We start from the raw sequence: 21,602 nt of genomic DNA, 5'->3' as shown, positions 1-21,602 counted from the left end.
AAGTCATGACAAATGGCTCAGAGTAAAAAAAAAAAAAAAGAGACTGTAAACCAGAGTACTTATTCTTTGATAACCAACAGGAAATGAACAGAAGTGTGAAAGAGTTCATCAGTGAAAAAGAGTAAATGTAGTACAACCAACCTCCACAAACCTTTAAAACACTGAGGCTTTCACATAAGGGTGAAAGAATAAAAAGGCAGCAGCAGCATTAAGGATCACTTCTGAATGCTGAGTTACATGGAATATGGAAGAATGAATAATCTTCCCTTAAAAGGGAAGTAAGCTTACCAAATAAAACAAGATTCCAGGGGATGTAATAAAAATTTTTGAGAAGATGAAGAGCTGTATGAGGATGCTTTAGGGAAGGGAAAAAACAGTCAAGAATGGATCTGACATATACAATGCAGAATCAGTATGACACTAATAAGACTATTTAAAGGAGGAGTACCTGGATGGTTCAGTCGGTTAAGTGTCTGACTTGGGCTCAGGTCATGATCTTGTGGTTCATGAGTTCAAGCCCCACGTTGGGCTCTGTGCTGGCAGCTCAGAACCTGGAGCCTATTCAGATTCTGTGTCTCCTTCTCTCTCTCCCCCTCCCCCACTCGTGCTGTCTCTCAAAAATAAAAACATTAAAAAATTTTTAAAAATAATTTTTAAAATATTAAAATATTTAAAATTTTAAAATATTTATGGAGAAAACGGATGGCTAACAACAGCAACATGGCTGGGGTGGGGGGAGGCGAAAGTTTACCAAGGGAAGACAAACTAGCCCTGGACAAGGTCTCATTTCTAGGGGAATTTGAGTTCCTAGTAAAATGGAAAACTCCTGCCTAAGATAAGCCCTTGTGAGTCAGTTTGCATCTTGGGTGATAAGGATTCACTGGAAACATTATAAAAGAATATCACAGAGTAAAAACCAAAGATCTCAGAACATCCCCATGGAAGGTTAGTGACTCCTTAAGAATAAAAAACCCTCCTTTGATCAATTATCAAATCATCACATAAGCTATTACATGTGAATCTGAATATGTGTGTGTCTGAGTGTAGTAATATCTGACTAAGCAGAATGACAATGATAAATAAACGTTTAAGTGTTTAAAAGTATATTTAGAGATTTACCATAAGTAATCTCATTATATTTAGGTAAATGGGTAATAACCAAAGGTAAAGTATTAGAGTTATGGGTGAATACAAAGAAAAGAAAAATGAATAGAAATTAAGAGAATTAAAAACAATTTCAGAAAGAAGAAATAAAGAGCATAAAATTGTTTTAAACAAATGACATATAAAAAACAAACATATAAATACACAAAAATATAAAATAAGGGTCATAAAAAATATATACACAGTATCTGGAAACGAAGAATAAAAAGGAAGCAAGACATTCCTTCAAAGCTATAGAAAGTTAGAGTTACATAAGTCACTAGCTAGCTGTGAGTCACTAATTATCTTAGGCTTCAAAGACATCTTTATATATAAAATGACAGATTGGACCAGATGATACCAATGGATTCTATATCCTCTAATATTTTTATGACTCTATAAATCAAGGTAACACAAAACTTACAAATGTAAGGAGTGACTCTTAAACTTATGAATAGTACTTACTCAATGATTACAGGACACTAATACTTAGAACATCATAACTTAAATGTTGAATTTGGTGACAATAAAACAAGAATTATATATCTATACAACTCTCAATAAATATAAGAAAAAATGTATGAAGGTATATAATCATTGATTACTCTTAACATTTTCCATTCCTATTTGAAGGCCAGAATTTGTTTGTCCTAACATAGTGAATCTGGGAGAATGACAGCCTAAAATATACAGGTAAACTATTTTTAACTAAGGAATCTGGAGGATATAGGCAATTAAGTTTCAACTGCAAAATAATGTGTAAATATAAGGCTTTACTAACGTAATACTTTTAAGATAGGACTCCATTCCTATTATTCATAGAATTATATGTTATACATTAAAATATTAAGAAATTAGTGTTCCAGGTTACTAAATTAAGCAACCATAAGAATTGATTATAAAATTAACATTGAACTATAGAGTTATATGTCATAGTGAAAAGCTTCATCTTGTACTGTCACCAATTTTTTATTATTTATCAAGAAAAATATCATATCCGCTTCCTCACAGAAACTGAAAATATGAAGGTAAAACTGCACTCACCAGCTGTTAAAAAAACTGAAATGTGGAAAACAAAAATCTTAATACCCTCACAGAGTTTAAATTGAACAATGCTTCTCCTCAGATATTGCACAAAGGTACACTTTTTTTTCCCCGTCCCATGTTTTGGCGTAGTAGAAAGCACATATTTTTCTCAAATGTGAGGGGTGAATAAAGAAAATAAATAAAATTAAAGAGAAATAGAAAACAAGCGACTTTTGCTTTTTTAATGGGCTCGTTTGGTATCAAGTGATAGTATTCCTTCGAAAGAATTTTGACTACGATCATACTCAGCAATCAAGAAAACTTACTCTTCCCATTTGAAGAGGCAGCTTAAAGTGAAGGATTCGCTGGACTCTTAAATGATTTCTGCATCCTGACTAAAGTAGGCCTGAGACAGCCTTCCCCCTTACCTGATCTCTTTTGGCTTCTGATGTGGAAGGAGAGGAACTCTCAAAGCTGTGCCTTAAAGCACAATTTTTACAGGACTCAGAGACACAACCAGGCTCCAGCCTATTCTCACAATACACACATGTATTTTTCTTCTCCATCTCAAATCTTAGCAAGAGCTGCTGATGGTGGGCCCACAGAAATCAATTTTTCCACAGACCTTCCTGTCAGAGCCAAATGCAAGATAGAAGAGACATAAATCTGGATCTCCTATTTGATACTACCTCCCCCTGTTGGCATGGAAGTATACCCCTCAGTTCTGAACAAGAGGAATGGATACATCCGACAACTGTTACTGTTTATCCAGCAATGAAGAGAAAATCCTCATGCGTTAAGATCTATTACTTAAGAAACAGATCTATTTTCCAATTTTTTTTTAAATAAGTAGTTTCCTTCCTATACAACCTGAATAAGTCTTTCTGCTTCAAGAACTTGGATCTTGAGATCTCTGAAAATAAACCAAATTTTTAAGCACTTCTTAAAACAACACCGTGCAAACAGCTGTGCTACAAAGCTCTTCTTAATCCGGGGCTTTTTAATTAATTATTTCTTAAGTAAGAAAAAAAGGAAAAGCAAGAAAAACCTACTATATAAAGTCTTACTCAGTAAAAATTTCCTGGGTTCTCAGCTCTGTCATAACATCTCCTCCTTTAAGCCCTTAGCCTTCCTTTCTAAGCCAATGTAATTTAAAAATAAATAAAAAGAATAAAATTTACCTCTTTGTATAATTTACTCTATTTTTCTATTTTAAATATACCCACATTTTGATTTTGTTGCTCATAACAATTCACCTTTCAATCATGTCCATCAGGGGAAAGTTGTATTTTACATTCTGAGAATTCTCTAAAATGTTGCATTTAACAAATAATAATAGATAACATGGGATAGAGAGCTTCTTATGAGCCAGGCATTGTTCTAAACATTTTAGGTGGATTATCTCACTTAATCACGTACAATAATCCTATGTGACAGGTTCTATTACAAGCCCCAGTTTACAGATGAGAAAACTGAGGCACAGAAAGCTTGGTGGCACAGACTTGCCATGGTTACACGGCCAGTAAGTGGCTAACCCACAATTCAAACCCAAACAACTCTGCTCCAGAATCCATGCAATTAACCATTATATTATGTTATTTAAGCTAGTTCCCTGTTCCACCTCACCATAAGTATTCTATTGCCAAGAAAAGAGTCTCAAAGGATGTATTAGCAACTCATTAATTTTGCCTTTCTGCCAAAGGGTTGATATACTCAACAATACATACCAATTCTCAATATTCTTTCCTTGGTCTCATTTTTCCCCTAGATCATTTTAAACCTAATTCAGATTTTTACATATATGAACTTACTTATATACTTATATTTTCCTACCTTTATCTCTTATTTCCTGTTTGGTCTGATTCATTTACTCTTTCAATATTCATTTAGCATTTACTAGGTACCTGCCACATAAATTCACAGGCTCATAAAAATAACAAAATTTAAATCTAGAAACAATCTTGTAGACAAAAAAAAAAATCAGAACTGATGTTTACACTCAAGGAATATAAAATCTATGGTAGCTAGATTTCTTGCTTCTTGGTCTAGCCCAGAGAAAAGCTAACTCAGGTATGTCTCCTATGATCATCTAATACCCCTTAGTTTTGCTTTTCAGAATAGAAAATTTTAATGTCATCTAGATACCTCACCAGGCAATCTTCCAGATCACTTATAAAGATAACAAACACAGTGGATGTTGTATTAATGTCCTAGGGCTGCTATAACGAAGTACCATAAACTGGGCTTAAGACAACAGAAATTTATTTTCTCACGGATCTAGAGCTCAGTGTCTGAAATCCAAGTGTCATCAGGAACCATGCTCCCTCCAAACTTTCTGGGGGAGGATCCCTCCTTGTATCTCATAGCTTCTGGTAGCTGCAGGCAACCCTTTGCTTATGGCAGCATAACTCCAATCTCTGCCTCTGTCTTTACATGGCTTTTATTCCCTGTAGGTCAGTCTCTCTTCTCTTATTGAGACACCAGTTGTATTGGATTACAGACTACTCTGATGACCTCATCTTAACTTCATTACATCTATAAGTCCTATCATATTTACAGGTACTGAGTATTAGGATTTTAACATCTCTTTTTGCAGGACACAATTCAACCCATAATAGATGTGGTTATTCATTGCTGAGACACCTTGATCTTTAATTTTTCCACTTAACTAAATATAAATTTACTCTTACGCTTTGATTTCTAACCCTTTTCTTGGGGTCAGCATATTTCCCATCCAATGGTGACTTACTAGTCATCTCTGGTAAAGAGCATTGTCAAAGTCTTTTCTAAAACCTAAGTTTATGCCCTATTATCTTCATATACAAGAACTCTAAGAACAATCAGTCAGGCATGATTTCTTCCTTAGAAAATGTTCTCTTTCCCCTAGGAGATTATTTTAATATTTGATGACTCTATTTGTTATTATGGGTTCCAAGAGCTTGCCAGTACTCAAAAAATATTTACAGACCCTGTTCTATGTGCCAAGTACTGCACAAAGCTAAGGAAATAGCAGTAAACAAAATTAAAATGCCTGTCTTGTTGGAGCTACGGTTTGGGAAGCTGGCAGGGCTTATAGGGGAAGAAAATAGATACTAAAAACATACACACATAAACAAACACCATGAGTAAATGAGTTACTACATATAAATGCACATATTAAAGCAATTGATGCATAGAAATGCTTAGAAGAATCCTACTATATAGTAAATGTTAGCCAACAAAATAGGAGGAGGAGGAGGAGGAGGAGGAGGAGGAGGAGGAGGAGTAAAGACACTAGAAGTAAGTGCTACGTAACAAGTGAAAAGGGGCAATAGGATAAATATTGATGGCAGGGGTAGACAGATAAGAACAGAGCCCGTTAGAGCTACAGCAGTGAGAGATATCTCGAAGGAATGATATTTAAGGTGAAATGATGGAAAGAAGACAGCCAGTCATATGAAAAACTAGTGAAAGAATATTAAAGAGAGAGAAAACAGAAAGGCCCTGAGATGAGAAGAAGTTTGGCAAGTGAGGGGCAACATGGTCAGAAAGGCTACAATGTGGGAGATGAGATGGAGGCAGGCTATCCTGGAAGGAGACAGGTAGGGACCAGAACACACAGTTTAGGCGATGATAAGAAATTTGAATTCTATGTTAGTTACCAAGGGAAGCCACTGGAGGGTCGTAAGCAGGAGATAGATAAGATCACATTGAGATGACTCTAGTTACTATATGGAAAAGAAAATGGAGGAAGGGCAAGGGAACCGTTAGCAGGTAGTCCAGGCCACAATTTATGCTGTTTTTTATTAGGATGATCACAGTGGAGAGACACTGACAGGAGGTGGGATTTGGGTTTTATTTTGGAGGTGGCAGCAAGAGAACTTTCTGATGGAGTGGATGTGAGATTTGAGAAAAAGTGAACACAAAGGTGATTCCCAAGATTTTGGCTTGTGCAGCTGATTACAGGTGATACCATTTACTAAGAAGTGGAAACCTATGAAAGTGGCACATTTTGAGCAGTTAAATTTGAGATTATCAGTCCAATTACTGAATGAAATTATCAAATTCTAAGTGAGTCCATACTAATGAAGTTCACTTTAAGCATGTCTTATTCGTGCACATGAATGGTCATCATGATATAACAAAGAATTCATTATGATACCAATAACTAAGCATTATTTTTGCATATTTAAGAACTATGTTACAGGGTGATGACTTCTGGTAGGCATGTTAAAAATAGAAAACTTTCACATGTACATTTCAAAACGATACGCATTTATTTAGTTTTATTTTTAAAACAGAAAGTGAAAAATATCCCAATTTCAGAAATTTGGTTTCTCTGACACTGAGCTCCACCTGCTGGTAATTTCTTAGCTTTAGGTTTGGTAATTTCTTATCTTTAAGTATTATATTATGAAAAAGAATTACAATATGTTAAAGTGAAATATAGCTTCCAACCTAAATATACTGAAAAAACTCACTTAGGAGATATCATGGTAACTTATCCTTTCCTTATAGCTATTTATTGAGTTTAATTACATGCCAGGCACTCTGCTAATTTATACAAACATTATCTCATTAACTTCCAAAATAATTCTGTGAAGTTTCTATGACTAGCCACATTTTACCTATAAGGAAACTGAGCTCAGAAGGATTGCATAACTTTGCCTGTGGTCATATATTTAATATCAAAGAGAGGATTTGAACTAATATGTCTCTGACTACAAGTCACTGTTCAGATAGAATTTAGGTTACACTGTCCGAAAATTTTGAGTTTGAATCTGTCACTCTGATTCTGAACAAATTGCTTAACCTCTTTAAGCTTCAATATTCTCATATGAAATGTAGGAATAGCACCTTCCCTACAGTATTATTTGCCAATAACAATATTTTATGTCTAGCACACAGCTCCTTTTAGTAATTTTCCTTAAATGACATATTAGAGGCTTTACACTGCCAACTATTAATGACCCGAATCAGGCGTCTTTTGATCTTTTGAAAACTTTTAAATTTTGAATTGCAATAAATTTTTATCATATTGTTTAGAAAACTACTCCTCCTCTGGAGGACCCCAGTGGCTCAGTAGGTTGAATATCCGACTTTGGCTCAGGTCATGATCTCACGGTTTGTGAGTTGGAGCCCCTCATCAGGCTTGCTGTTGTCAGCGCAGAGCCCACTTCAGATCCTCTGTCCCCCTCTCTCTCTGTCCCTTCCCTACTCATACTCTCTCTCAAAAATAAATAAATAAATAAATAAATAAATAAATAAATAAATAAATAAATAAATAAATAGTAAAACAATAAAATAAACCTTAAAAAAAAAGAAACAAAGGGAAAAAGAAAACAACTCCCTCCAAAATGGAATATGTTTCATATAATAGATTTGTAGCCCTCTTTAACTACCTATCTTTAAAGTCTGCACAAAGAGTGACCACACCTAAACCCAACAAAAGAAATTACAAAGTGAAATTAAGGTGGAAAACAGCATGACATTAATAAGTACAGTATATCATAAAAATTGCAAGCAAAAGTTGAAGTTTGACACTGATAACTTCCCTTTAATCATCAGTAATATTTTTTAACCATAACAGGAAATAAGGTTTGAATAATTTTATGAGGGTTATATTTTCACAAACATATACAAATTACCTTCATATATAAAACATTTCCAAAAACTTTCAAAGAACAGGCTTTCAATTTTTTTTTAAAAATCAGCTAATAAATTTACTAGTAAATTCTTCTGATCTTACACATTCACCTTCAAACAAATACTTCTTGGATGAAACCAGTGTATAAACAGCTGTATTTTTAGACCCCCACAGAACTGATTTCGGTGTTATGGCCTCCATCTCCACTGAGGGATTCTAGATTCTGCAAGAGATGGTGTTATGAATCTCCCTCCTGCATTAGCTGTGGTGATACTGTCAAGGGCACTGTCACTGAGAAGTCAGTGTTAAAGCCTCCAGTAGGAAATTCTATTAGAGCTAAACGCAATGAAAAGCTGTGCTTCCCCTTCAATGTGACATGCTTTCTTTTATTTAAGAGTAAGTGTTATATGACTTAATCTCCTTTTTCATTTTGGCCTTTGGGAAGCTTAGAGACAAAATAATAGCTCAAGTGTAGTAACTACATGCTATGATCTATATAGTCTTTCTCCCAGTCTTGATAACGTGTTACAACCTCTATTTTTCCTGGTTCTGATTTTAGTTTCTGTTTATATTTTGCTGAATTTTGTTAGCATTAGCTACCTCAAATACTCAGGGGACTGAGGCAGAAAATGAATGAATAAGTGAATGAACACAAGCACATAAATGAGCAAATATAAATCTATACGAAAAGCCTTGTAACCTGCCATTTACACATTTCCAGAGCTAACAGGCTTTTCTCCTAACAGTTTAAGACATAAACCTGATAACCTATAATTGGTGACATCATGCTCCCTGCCACTTTAACTCCCCTACACATGGTCATTCTAATGGGCTGCCTTTTTTATTTAAAAAAAAAAAAATTTTTTTTTAAAGGCTCTTTTTTGTTTGTTTGTTTTTCAGAGAAAAAGAGATAATCCCAAGCAGGCTCCATGCTCAGTGCAGAACCCAACTCCACAATCCTCAGCTCAAGAGCTGAGCCAAAATCAAGAGTTGGATTCCCAACCCACTGAGCCACCCAGGTACCCCTGGGCTGCTTTTCTCAGAAAGGATACTGCTGAACCTTAAAGCTTTAGCTCTTTTTCAATTCCTGCCAATCAGTTGAAGAGCTATAAAGAAAACTGGAAGGACACAGAAAGACTCCCTCATGTTCTTTGGTTTTTATCATTTGAATCCCAAATCATGTTGTACTACTGCTAAAAGTCAAAGCTGTCCCTGACTTTGACCTTGGGAGCTGGTAAAGATGCAACATCCCTAAAGATCACCCAAGAAACCTATCAGGAAAGGCAGACACAAATTAAATTAGGTCTCAAATTCTTAAGGAGAACAAAAGACCAGTGTTGTTTCACAGTATGTCTAGCCCATTTTGGTTTTACTTCTCATAAACCAAATATCTTAGGTATTTGCACAATTTGCTCCATCACCTTAAAAGCATGGTATATCTTTCAGAATAGAAATAATTCCCTAGCACTATTTTTCAATTATAGTAAGGAATCACTAAATTAAAAGGAGTCCTCTAAATTGTATGCTATAATAAGATGCTACAAAGTACATAGGTATTCCCTTGGTGAGGGCAATAGCTAGTGAAAAGTCAAAATCAACATGTTTGAATAGTATATCTATACCATTAGTCTCTAAAATAAAAAAAAAAAAAAAGAAACCTCATCACTTTCATTATTATCAAAATAGACTGGCAAAGAGCCTTTCTGATTAAATACATGTTTCATAAATGACAACTATACAAATAAAAGATGATATAAAATACTCATTGTATCATATTAAAAAGACCACCTGATCAAAATATAGAAGCCCATGTTCAATTAATTTTTTTTAGTTTTAAGTTTAGAAACTAAATCCTTGAAAACATGATCAATTATGACATGAAATTGATTATAGTTACAAAAAGTCTACATAATTCTAGTATGCACAAAGGGAGGACAAAAAGCGATCTCACTAAGAGTTTTCAAGATTATTTGAATTTCATCTATATTCTCTAACCATGAGTGAACGTGATAAGAGTTATCTAGCAAATTTTTTTCTAATAGTACACTTGCACTGAAGACTAATAAATGCCGAAGACTATGAATATTTTATAATAAAACTGAAAAAGGCTCACAATATCAAAAAGTATAGATATCTGTAATAATTAAACATTGTTAACATAAGCTCTATCTAAATAACTGTGACATAATAGCAAATTGAAGTAACTATATGTATAATGAAAATCTATACTCATCCATACATTCTATCCACAAATGCCATAATAAATTATGATATTTCAGATTTCTGTTGGGAGGGACTACATTATTAAAGTAAACATCAAAATGTTCCACTGTAACATTTTCCTCTTAAATACCACCCAATAAAAACATTTGGTAATGAATAACTTAATTTAGTGTTAATCAAATAACTAGATAGAAACCAATTTTCTTACGTTAGTATAATTTGGCTCTTAAAACTTAAAAATATGAGAATGAATTTTACTAAGTATCTGAACCACAAATTGTATCCATTGATAGACTTCACTGAACTATTTTTTTTTTTAATGTTTCTTTATTTTTGAGGGAGAGACAGAGAGTGTGAGCAGGGGAGGGGCAGAGAGAGAGGGAGACACACAATCCAAAGCAGGCTTCAGGCTCTGAGCTGTCAGCACAGACAACGAGATCATGACCTGAGCTGAAGTCAGACGCTTCACCCAATAAAAACATTTGGCAATGAATAACTTAATTTAGTGTTAATCAAATAACTAGATAGAAACCAATTTTCTTACGTTAGTATAATTTGACTCTTGACTTAAAACTTGAAAATATGAGAATGAATTTTACTAAGTATCTGAACCACAAATTGTATCCATTGATAGACTTCACTGAACTATTTTTTTTTTTAATGTTTCTTTATTTTTGAGAGAGAGACAGAGAGTGTGAGCAGGGGAGGGGCAGAGAGAGAGGGAGACACACAATCCAAAGCAGGCTTCAGGCTCTGAGCTGTCAGCACAGACAACGAGATCATGACCTGAGCTGAAGTCAGACGCTTCACCCAATAAAAACATTTGGCAATGAATAACTTAATTTAGTGTTAATCAAATAACTAGATAGAAATCAATTTTCTTACGTTAGTATAATTTGACTCTTGACTTAAAACTTGAAAATATGAGAATGAATTTTACTAAGTATCTGAACCACAAATTGTATCCATTGATAGACTTCACTGAACTATTTTTTTTTTTTAATGTTTCTTTATTTTTGAGAGAGAGACAGAGAGTGTGAGCAGGGGAGGGACAGAGAGAGAGGGAGACACACAATCCAAAGCAGGCTCCAGGCTCTGAGCTGTCAGCACAGACAACGAGATCATGACCTGAGCTGAAGTCAGACGCTTAACCAACTGAGCCACCCAGGCGCCCCAGATTTTACTGAACTATTTAAAGCAAAAATTTTGACACACTTAAGTTAGCTTGCTTCAATATTTTTATTTTATTTTAAATTCATGTGCTCTCCTCTGTCAGCTGTTTTTTCCTAGTCCCTTTCTCTTTCAATTTTGACCTACCTCTTATTTCTGTATTTTCTTTTGTCTCTTCAGTTCTTTACCTTTCATGTTCTTCACCTCTATTCAGCTTCTTCCCCTCATCTGTTTCTCATTTCTGTTCTCCCCTCATCAGATCTCTCTTTTTTTCCTTTCTTGATTATTCCTTAACAGCCTTAGAGACAAAGGATGGAGGGAAACAGGAATTTCCTCCAAAATCAAGTTTTAATTAGAAGAGCCTAAATTATCCCCTTTTCAAAAACAAAAAAACTCCTTTGTGGGATAAGAACAATGATCTGGCTCCATAGAGACCTGATCTAATATGTAAAAAAGAAAAGAAAAAAGAACACAAATCATTTGAACTGCCAGAGTTACAGTACCTTCTGTCTATTTGGAACAACGAAGATTCTAGTGACTATCAGATTAATTAAATTTCTCAAAAGACAACTAAAGCTTTTTCTTACCAAGTGGGATCTCATTGGATTCTGCCAGACCTTCAATCACTACCAATCCTGTTCTTAGTCCTTTGGCCACTGACTTCTGAAACTAGCCACCCTTCATAATCTATAGCCTACTTCATTTCAATTACCTCCCCAAGTTACCCACCTTCTCCATATCCCTCTTGCCCTTGCTAAGCCCATTTGTTTTCACCTGTAGCCCCCTCACATTCCTGGCTATAAGAAGTCAGTCCTCCTTTCCAACATTTTAAGACCCTTTCCTTAGCATTCTCTGTTCTATTTTTTGTCCACATCCTTTTCTCAACCTAAAGCACTTTCGAAAAGGGAAGAGCCAGGCTTAGACAAAATTATGAAATAGACTAAATTCATGTTCAGCAATCTCTAACTTTCCTTTCAAATACCACACCCCGTCACTAGGCTGCCTGTGTTAGAACTGCCATGCTTGCACTACCCACTTTTCAAGGTGACTCCCACTTTCTTCAGCTCTCTAAGCCCCTGATTGGAGGTACATATTAATATCTGGCAATGCTTAATAGGCTATTTTCCAAGAGGCATTCAGAATTTAAAAGAGTTTAAGGCAACATCCTTTTCCCAATAGTCCTCAAGCGAACTTTTTTCAACCCAAGAGACTTGAAAGACACAACACTTTCTCAACAAACATAGTTAACTACAGCCTGTTAAGAAAAGAGAAAGGAAGGGAGGGAGGTGTATGGTCCCAGAAGAAATATCATTATATGGGAAGGGAATGGGTGACAGGGAGATAAAAGGATGGCCTGTGTAACTTAAGCACTCCCCCTCCTTCCAAGTAATTCTGAAAAGACAGCCATAAACAGCCTAACACAGAGACAAAAACTAACATATACATATAGAGTTGAGCATGCTTTCATATTGGTCCCATGCTAAATTGGAACAATATTTTTCTGAAATATTTGGTTGAAGTACAAGATGTATACAACAGGGTATACAAATCAAAGTGTACAGTTTATGAATTTTTCAGATTGAAAAGGTCCCTGTAACCAGAACACGGATCAAAAAACAAGTCATTTTTGTATTCCAGAAGCCTTCTGTATGCCTTTCAGTCACCCACCCCCCACCCCAACAAGGATAACCACTATCCTAAATTCTAATATCATCGATTAGTTTGGCCTATTTTTGAACTCCAGATAAATGAAATCACAAAATACATATTGTCTGGTATCTTTCACTCCATATTAAGTTTTTAAGATTCATCCATACTGCTATATGTAGTTTTAATTTGCTCATTCTTATTACTGCAGAATATTACACTGGGTAAATATTCTACTACTTATCTATTCTACTGTTGACATTTGGCAGCTTCCAGTTTGAGTCTATTATAAATAGTGCTTCTGTGAATATTCTTGTACATGACTTTTGGGTAATATATGCATTCATTTCTATTGGATCTATGCCCAGGAGTCGATGTACTGGGATACAGGGTGTGTGCATGTCTGTTTTTAGTAGGTATTGCCAAATAGTTTTCCCAAATGGTTGTAGTGACTAAGATATTATTGAGGACATAATGCATGTTGGCCCTGCTTAAATGATTCAAAATACTAAATTTTTTTGCCTTCACCAATCTACAAGTGATAAATACACTAGCCAAGGCTATTTCTCTGCATTCTTTCCTTTCCATCAGTGTTATAAAGACTTTATTACTTTCTAAAACATATTCTGGAATAATTGGCCCCTCTACATTATATGAGTAGGTGTTTTGTTCAGTTTCATGCTTATATACAAAAATATGCAAAGACAGAGCCCAGCATTTTTCTAAAAACTGGAATCTAACCGCTGATAGTTTCATTTTACAACATCAGGCATATTGAAGAAAAGTTTATGCATCTACTCTTTGCCAGGTACTGTGTTAAGCACCAGCATCTCTAATTACTAAAGAGAAAATAATTATAAGAGATGAAGTATTTATAACAACAGCATAAATGAAGCCAGGGCATTTTCACTCTCAATGCTATAATCTACTGGCCTCTCACACACTCGCCCTCATTTACTGAGGTCTTTGCAATACCTAACATTATCATGAATTTTTATGCCCAAAGTCTCAAAGTTCTTTGGATGCCTTCATCTCCAACGATGCTTATTCGTGCTTACCTTCAGCATCATTCTACCATTCCTAACTTGGGGCTTAGCAAAGAGAATTGCTGCATCGGTGTGATTTCAGACCACACTTGATAGCTTCTTATAAAACTCTTACTACCTTCTCCAACAACTTGTTCTTTAACTAGATTAATACAATCAGCCCCTGAACTGCCCCCAAGATTTTTCTCTCAGGCCTTCACATCTTATATCTTCATTTCTTTTTCTGTTCTTCCTTCCATGTTGACACACCTGGTGGTTATGACCAGTGTCCATTCTGATTGGACAGAGTCCACAGTTGGGACCAAACAACATAAGGCCTTTAGGCAGGACATTTAGAGACACTGGTTTTTAGACTAAAAGTCATAAGAAGTCATTAAAGCCATTCTGAGGGGCTCAATATAACCAGATTTGTTCTTGTTTGAAATTTTAAGAGATGACTTTGGAGTATGGAGAACAGGTTGGAAGGAGGCCATTCTGGATAGTGACAGGCAAATTAAATAAATCATTATTTTCTAATTGCATTTCTTAATCATTATTTTCATTATTAGTGGAGTTGAAATTTTTTCTGGTATTTTTATTAAACTTTATATTTTCTCTATTATGAATTTCTTATTGATATTCTTTTCCCACTTATAATAGGTACTTTACTATTTTATAAACCAATTTAGGTGACTCACTTCTACATTTAAAAAAATTAATCCTTTGCCATATTTGCAGCACAAATTCCCAGTTTTTACTCAGATTTTTAATTCAGTTTGTTTTCCAACACAGAAAAATGTTCACTCATATTTTGTGCCTTTATTTTTTTAATTTGAGTAATACATTTGAAATTTATTTTTTATGTGGTATGACCTTAAGATCTAAATTGGTACCTATCAAATGTATAGAATAATTTTGTTCACCTTAAATACTCATATTCCTATATTAGCATCCTATATAAATAGGAGCTTCTTTGGGCTATTCTTCTCCACTAGTCTATCTGAATAATCTTATTTCTTAACTATGCTGTTTTATTTTTCTTTTAAATTTACTTATTTATTTTGAGAAAGAGAGAGAGAGCAAGCGAGTGAGAGCCAAGGAAGAGGGGCAGAGAGAGAGAATCCATACAGGCTCTGTGCTATCAGCGCGGAGCCCAACTCGGGGCTCAAACCATGAAATGACGACCTGAGCCAAAACTAAGAGTTGGATGCTTAACCAACTGAGCGACCCAGGCGCCCCTTAACTATGCAGTTTTAAACAATGTAACCTCCTAGTTGTTCAAATGTTATCATCAGTATTACAGTATTAATTCAAGTTTAAAATGAAGGCAGATCAAAGGATCTAAATTTGTTTATATTCTTCTTGTAGCCTCCATGAAGCCTCTACCACATAGTAAAATACTTAAGTGTAAATCATTCTTTCTTACGGAATTGTTTCTCCTTCCAAGGATTAAGTGACTTTTAAGCAACTTTAAAACCTTATCTGGTAGAATTAGACTCTAAAAGATCTCTAGATATATTCTGACAGAGAAAACCTTTCCTAATCTAAGATCTTATCATTCACCTGGGATTCGCAAAGTAAACCGATGATTTTAAAAATTAACAGTTGGGTCTTAATGTTTGAAATACTAACACTATAAACAATTTTCTGCAGAAGACCATATTAAAAAAAATTTATTAGGATTTAAATCTTTCATTAGGCACCAAATGAATCAATAAATAATAATATTCACATATTCTCTTTATAAAATCCTTCAATTAAAGTTAAAAAATTAATGTCATAAAATAATTTTCAATATTTACAACAAAAGACTTTAGAGGTAAATACAAATCTTTTTCTACATGCAAGATCAAACTTGTGCTCACAATTCAAGCTAAAAAATAACAACATTCTCATACATAATTTTAAGATAAGTGTTATTCAGCTTAAAAATAAGTAGAAAATAAATTGTAGAGTCTGTAATAATTTTTTTCAGGATAACAGAAATTAAATTATTTAAAAAATTTTTAAATAATGTCCTGAACATGTGATGCAATGGCTTATATGCCAAGTACTTGCTTTTTAATTGATTTATTTTCAATGGGTGTAAAAACAAAAACAAAACTATAGTATAGGACAAAGGGAAGAACTGTATTCATTTATAAATGGAAATTTTTAGCAATTTTATTATTCATAATTCTTATGACAAATCAGTCATGTAACTAAATAGCCTTTTTCTTCAGATAATTAAATTTTCTTGTGTTTTCAAACAATGTATTTGCATTAAATGTTTATTTAATTTTTGAGAGAGACAGAAAGTGTGAGCTGAGGAGGAGGGCAGAGAGAGAGAGAGGGAGAGGGAATCCCAAGGAGGTTTTGCACTGTCAGTGCAGACACATGCGAGAGATCATGACCTGAACCAAAACCAAGAGTGGGACGCTTAACCGTCTGAGCCACCCAGGTGTCCCTGTTTTTTGTTTTTTGGTTTTGTTTTTTTTTAACTAACAAAGAATGAATGCCAGTTAGGTAAATGGTTAATCTGGGGTGTGTGTGTGGGGTGGGGGGAGGGGGAATCAAGGAAGAAAATCTAATTAGTTTGAGAATAATAATGAAATTGTTGTTAATAAATTTAAATGTTTTATTACATTTAACCTTTTTTGTGTAAACTTGTATAAGTCCCTTAATTTCTCTGCTTTCATTTTTCATCTTTCTGTTGACTGGCATTCCAGTATTCCCAATTTCTTTGGAAATGAAGATTCAGGAGTTATCATCTGATGTTTAAATGATGACAGAAGGAGAAAAAAGCCCACAGATACATGACTACAAAGAAAGGATTTAAAACCAAGGGCTGAGGGCTAAAGCCTAAGGAATATAAATGGTCAATTTCATCACAGCATTTAAGTCTGATGTTTTCTTGTTAATCAGTTGTTTATTGTCATTTTCTGCCTCCTAAATGTAGAGCTATGAATGCACAGACTTTATTATCCGCAGATGTCTCCGTACATGGCATACAATATTCATAGAAGTTGGTTAATTGTGTTTAACAGGCAGAAGAGAAAGGAAGAGAAATGGGGCAAAGGTGGAAGAGACAAAAGACAGAAAGACAGAAAAAAGGCAAAAAGGGGGGAAAAAAAGGAAGAAAAACTAAATGTGCACCAAGCACCTTCCTAACTATGTCTAGAACTCTTTAACATGCCTTTGCCTTTGCATTCATTCATTTAGTACTGATAAGGATCCTATGAGGTGCATATTAGTAACCACATTTTAGTGATGAAGAAACTAACATTGGGGGTGGGGTAAAAAATCACCTAACAGCAAATAAACTCAGACTGATTTCACTCAAATTCCCTGTTTCTCCACCCTGCCCTGCTGCTACAAAGAGAACATTTAAATAATACTGACAGGAAAGGACAAAAGAAGTATGAGTAAACCAGATTTCAACTGATACAATGAATAATAATATTGCATAAATTTACAAGAAGAGTTATTTTTAAAGTCAATGTATTAAAAGCCGTTAATTGAATTTTCCATAATTATAAACTTAAAAGAAAAATGTTATTTCATGAATGAATAAATAATCATAAAATATAATGGTATTTAAGGATTTTTTTCTTTCATTCACATTAAACTATAAAAGGAAACTGGTATTAAAATGTGATTATAAGTGATGCTTTTATAAAAGTTGCTTTGTACAAAATTTTAAACACAAACTTTAACAGTGTAGTAGGAAAAAGTGAGCTTCAAGTAATTAAGGTAATAACAATAAAAAATTCTTTTAAAAAGTTAGGTGGGGCGCCTGGGTGGCTCAGTCAGTTAAGCATCCAACTCTTGATTTCAGCTCAGGTCATGATCCCAGGGTCATAAGATCCGGCTCCATACTAAGCATGCTTAAGATTTTATCCCCCTCCATCTGCCCCCCCCCCCCCGCTCTCCCTCTCTCTTTTTCTGGGGAAAAAAAAAAAAAAAAAAGATTAGGTGGTCAAGCCTATTGATGTCAACAATACATAATCCCGAGTGAATTACATGATCTTTTATTTTAAACATATTTTGTAATTGGGGCATCTGGGTGGCTCAGTCAGTTGACCATCCGACTTGGGCTCAGGCCATGATCTCATGGTTTGTAGGTCTGAGCCCCACAAACTGACTGTTGTTGGTGTGGAGCCTGATTCAGATCCTCTGTCCCCCTCTCTCTACCTCCCACCCTCACATTCTTTCTCAAAAATAAATAAATATTTTAAAAAATGTTTTGTAATCTATTGTGGCCAAAAGACAACATACTTTAAGTACAGAGTAGATCCCAAACTGCTTATCTATCATCTAAAAATTAATAGCATACATTTTTAAAAGAAAACATTTATGCTTAATGACAAGACTAAGGAACAGGGGCACCTGGGTGGTTCAGTCGGTTAAGCATCCAACTCTTGATTTAGGCTCAGGTCATGCTATCACAGTTTGTGGGATTGAGCCCTGCATTGAGCTCTGTGCTGACAGCATAGAGGCTGCTTGGGATTCTCTCTCTTCTCTCTTTCTGCCAGTCCCCAGCTTGTGCTCACTAGTGCTCTCTCTCTCAAAATAAATAAATAAACATTAAAATAAAATAAAATAAAATAAAATAAAATAAAATAAAATAAAATAAAATAAAATGTGGCTGGCTCTTATAAAAAATTTTTAAAAGACTAAAGAATAAATAAAGACTAGCAGAAGAATAGGCACACATATTAAATCATTATCATTTCTGTGATAATCAAACAGTCAAGTATCAGCTATTAAAAGACAATAATAGCAGGGGCGCCTGGGTGGCTCAGTTGGTTGAGCAGCTGACTTCAGCTCAGGTCATTCTCGAAATTTGTGAGTTCAAGCTGACAGCTCAGAGCATGGAGCCTGCTTCAGATTCTTTGTCTTCCTCTCCCTCTGCCCCTCCCCTGCTCAGACTCACTCACTCTCTCTCTCTCGTTCTCTCTCTCAAAAATATAATGCACATTAAAAAAATAATAAATAAAGGACAACATTAGTTTGCTAAGTGGCAGAGACTATTCTATGTGCTTCAAATGTGTAAACTTAACCATTTCTCACAATGAATCCAAGAGTAGGTAAAACTGTAATTCTCATGTTACACATTGGGGAAAGATGGCAGGAAAAGTCCCTAACTTGCCTAACATCACACAGTTATTAAGTGGTAGAACAGTGATATAAACCCAAGAAGCCTGGCTCTGCAGCTGGAGCACACTCTATAATGATTCTATTGCAGTCACACATTGCAATCTTTAACTCTGTAACCACTAAAGACTTTGTCACTCTGGTAAAATATCACTTCCATTATTATTTATAAAGTGAGAAATATTTCACAGAAACCAACTTCAACATTTAAACCATTTTTTTAACTGAGTGGCATCAGTTATAACCTGCCAAATTTTATTTTGAAATTGTGTACCTGTTCATTTCCTCTATAATCATTTACTAAGTGTATATCTAGGCACTGATAGGCAACTAAATTTTTTGAAATGTTTGAATGCATGGATACATAAAAGTAAAAATGCAGTCAATTTTTAATTAATTATTAATCAGTTACTTCTGTTCCATCTCCCCCACCAAAGCCAACGGCAAGGTCTAAGTCCATTTTACCTTTGACCCACCCTTCCAAAAAACCCCATAAATAATATTCATGTACTAAATAATCAAAAAACAATTGATGAATCCCAAATGACTGAATGACTCTGGATGATTAAGCCTTCTGATTTATATTAATCATAGTAGATATTTAATTCTTGCCTAACTTTCTCCTTTTTTTTTTCTTTTTAGGGCTAATTAACCCCTGGCCATTAGTTTATGCTAAAATATTAAGAAAGCCACAATTTAAAAGGTAAGTTTAAAATATATATATACACATATTTTTCACATATGAATATATGTATATATAAATGAAAAGCAGTTTTTTCATTTGGTTTGTGCTATGCATAAACACATATATAGACATATAGATACATATAAATGAAAAAGTTACTTTTCTTTTACTATTTACTTGATTTGGCCCATATATAGACTGCATATGCATATGAGCACAGAAAATAGTTAAAATATAAATTGAAAGCATTTTGAAATTTTAAGGTTTTTTTTTCCACCTGATACTGAAGATATCAGTAAGATATCAAGCAAGAATTCATTCTCTTTTATCATGAACAACATTCCATTGTATGTATATATCCACCCCTTCTTTATATTTAATCCACTGATGGGACACTCAGGTTGTTTCCATACCTTGGCTGTTATGAATAATGCTGCTATGAACATGGGGGTGAGATAGCTTTTCAAGTTAGTATTTTGGTTTCCTTCAGATAAATACCCAGAAATGGAATTGCTGGATCATATGGTAAGTTCTATATTTAATTTTTTGAGGAAACTCCATACTGCTTTCCACAGTGGCTGAACCAGTTTGCATTCCCACCAACAGTGTACAAGGGTTCCTTTTTCTCCACATCCTCACCAACACTTGTTCTTTCTCAACTTTTTGGTAATAGCCATTTTGACAGGTGTGAAGTGATGATACCTCATTGTGGTTTGACTGGCATTTCCCTGATTAGTGATATTAATGAATCTTGACTTTTGGAAAACATTTGGAAAAGTTAACAAGGCTTTTGCAACATCATCTCAATCATCCCTTAACTTCTCTGTTTCATGTATTAGAAATATATACACCAAATAAACACAAAGCATAATATATAGCTGTAAATATACTTTAGGTATCAGATCCTAGGATAACTTAATAATATTAATGGCCTACCAAGCCACTGAAAGTTCAGCATGATAAAATTCATGCCATAGGAAATCTAGAAGCAAAATTTATTAATCTACAAAACTTATATGTTAATTCAATATTAACATAATAATCAACATCTATAACTGACATTGTTATTCACCAAAGCTGTCTTTATTATAACAAAAGGCTGGAAACCACGTAAACATGTCATTCCTTTGCTGAGAATCTTCAATGGCTTCTAATTTCTCTAACAGCATCAAAGTCTACAATAATCTACATGACTATATGTACATACAATAATCTACATGACTATATGTCTACTCCTCTGTCCCCATCTCTAATTTATTCTCTTTTACTGTGCTCTGGAATATTCTCATCTCAGGCAGTCTCATCATTTGCTCCTTAGTTCTTTCAGATCTTTGCATAAATGACACTTTAATAATGAAGCCTTCCTTGACAACCCTATATATAAAAACACTGCCCAGGGTGCCTGGGTGGCTCAGTCAGTTAAGAGTCCAACTTCAGCTCAGGTCATGCTTTCATGGTCCGTGACTTCGAGCCCCGCATTGGGCTCTGTGCTGACAGCTTGGAGCCTGGAGCCTGCTTCAGATTCTGTGTCTCCCTCTCTCTCTCTCTCTGCCCCTACCCAACTCATGCTCTGTCTGTCTGTCTGTCTCTCTCTCTGTCAAAAATAAATAAATATTAAAAAATTTAAAAAACAAAACAAAACAAAAACACCTCCCAGGGTGCCAGGGTGACTTGGTTGATTAAGTGGCCAACTTAAGTGGCTTAAGTTGATTAAGTGGCTCATGGTTTGTGAGTTTGAGTCCCCTATCGGGCTCACTGTTATCAGCACAGAGCCTGCTTAGGATTCTCTGTCTCCCTCTCTCTCTCCCCCTCTCCTGCTCTCTCTCTCAAAAACAAATAAACATTGAAAAAAAAACAAAACACATCCCATCACCCTTTTTCTTCTATCTTTTTTTATTTTTCTCCAAAGAACTTACCACCA

The 21,602-nt window shown here is 34.7% G+C and overlaps 1 protein-coding gene across 6 annotated transcripts in view; it reads right to left on the bottom strand.

Annotated features, from left to right (window-relative positions):
• Positions 1 to 21,602, bottom strand: part of FER (FER tyrosine kinase) — a 447,367-nt gene that overhangs the window by 284,523 nt on the left and 141,242 nt on the right. The window contains exon 1 of one of the 6 annotated variants that reach the window (XM_045500529.1): positions 2,598 to 2,750. The exons of the other annotated variants lie outside the window; for them this stretch is intronic. Coding sequence (XP_045356485.1) covers positions 2,598 to 2,735 — 138 coding nt within the window. The 5' untranslated portion in view covers positions 2,736 to 2,750. Of the gene's footprint in view, positions 1 to 2,597; positions 2,751 to 21,602 lie in introns of those variants that run through there. 6 annotated transcript variants of the gene reach the window in all.

This window comes from Leopardus geoffroyi, chromosome A1 (assembly GCF_018350155.1).
Source record: "Leopardus geoffroyi isolate Oge1 chromosome A1, O.geoffroyi_Oge1_pat1.0, whole genome shotgun sequence".
In the NCBI taxonomy this organism is placed as follows: domain Eukaryota; kingdom Metazoa; phylum Chordata; class Mammalia; order Carnivora; family Felidae; genus Leopardus; species Leopardus geoffroyi.
This window is presented reverse-complemented; position numbering and strand designations above follow the sequence as displayed.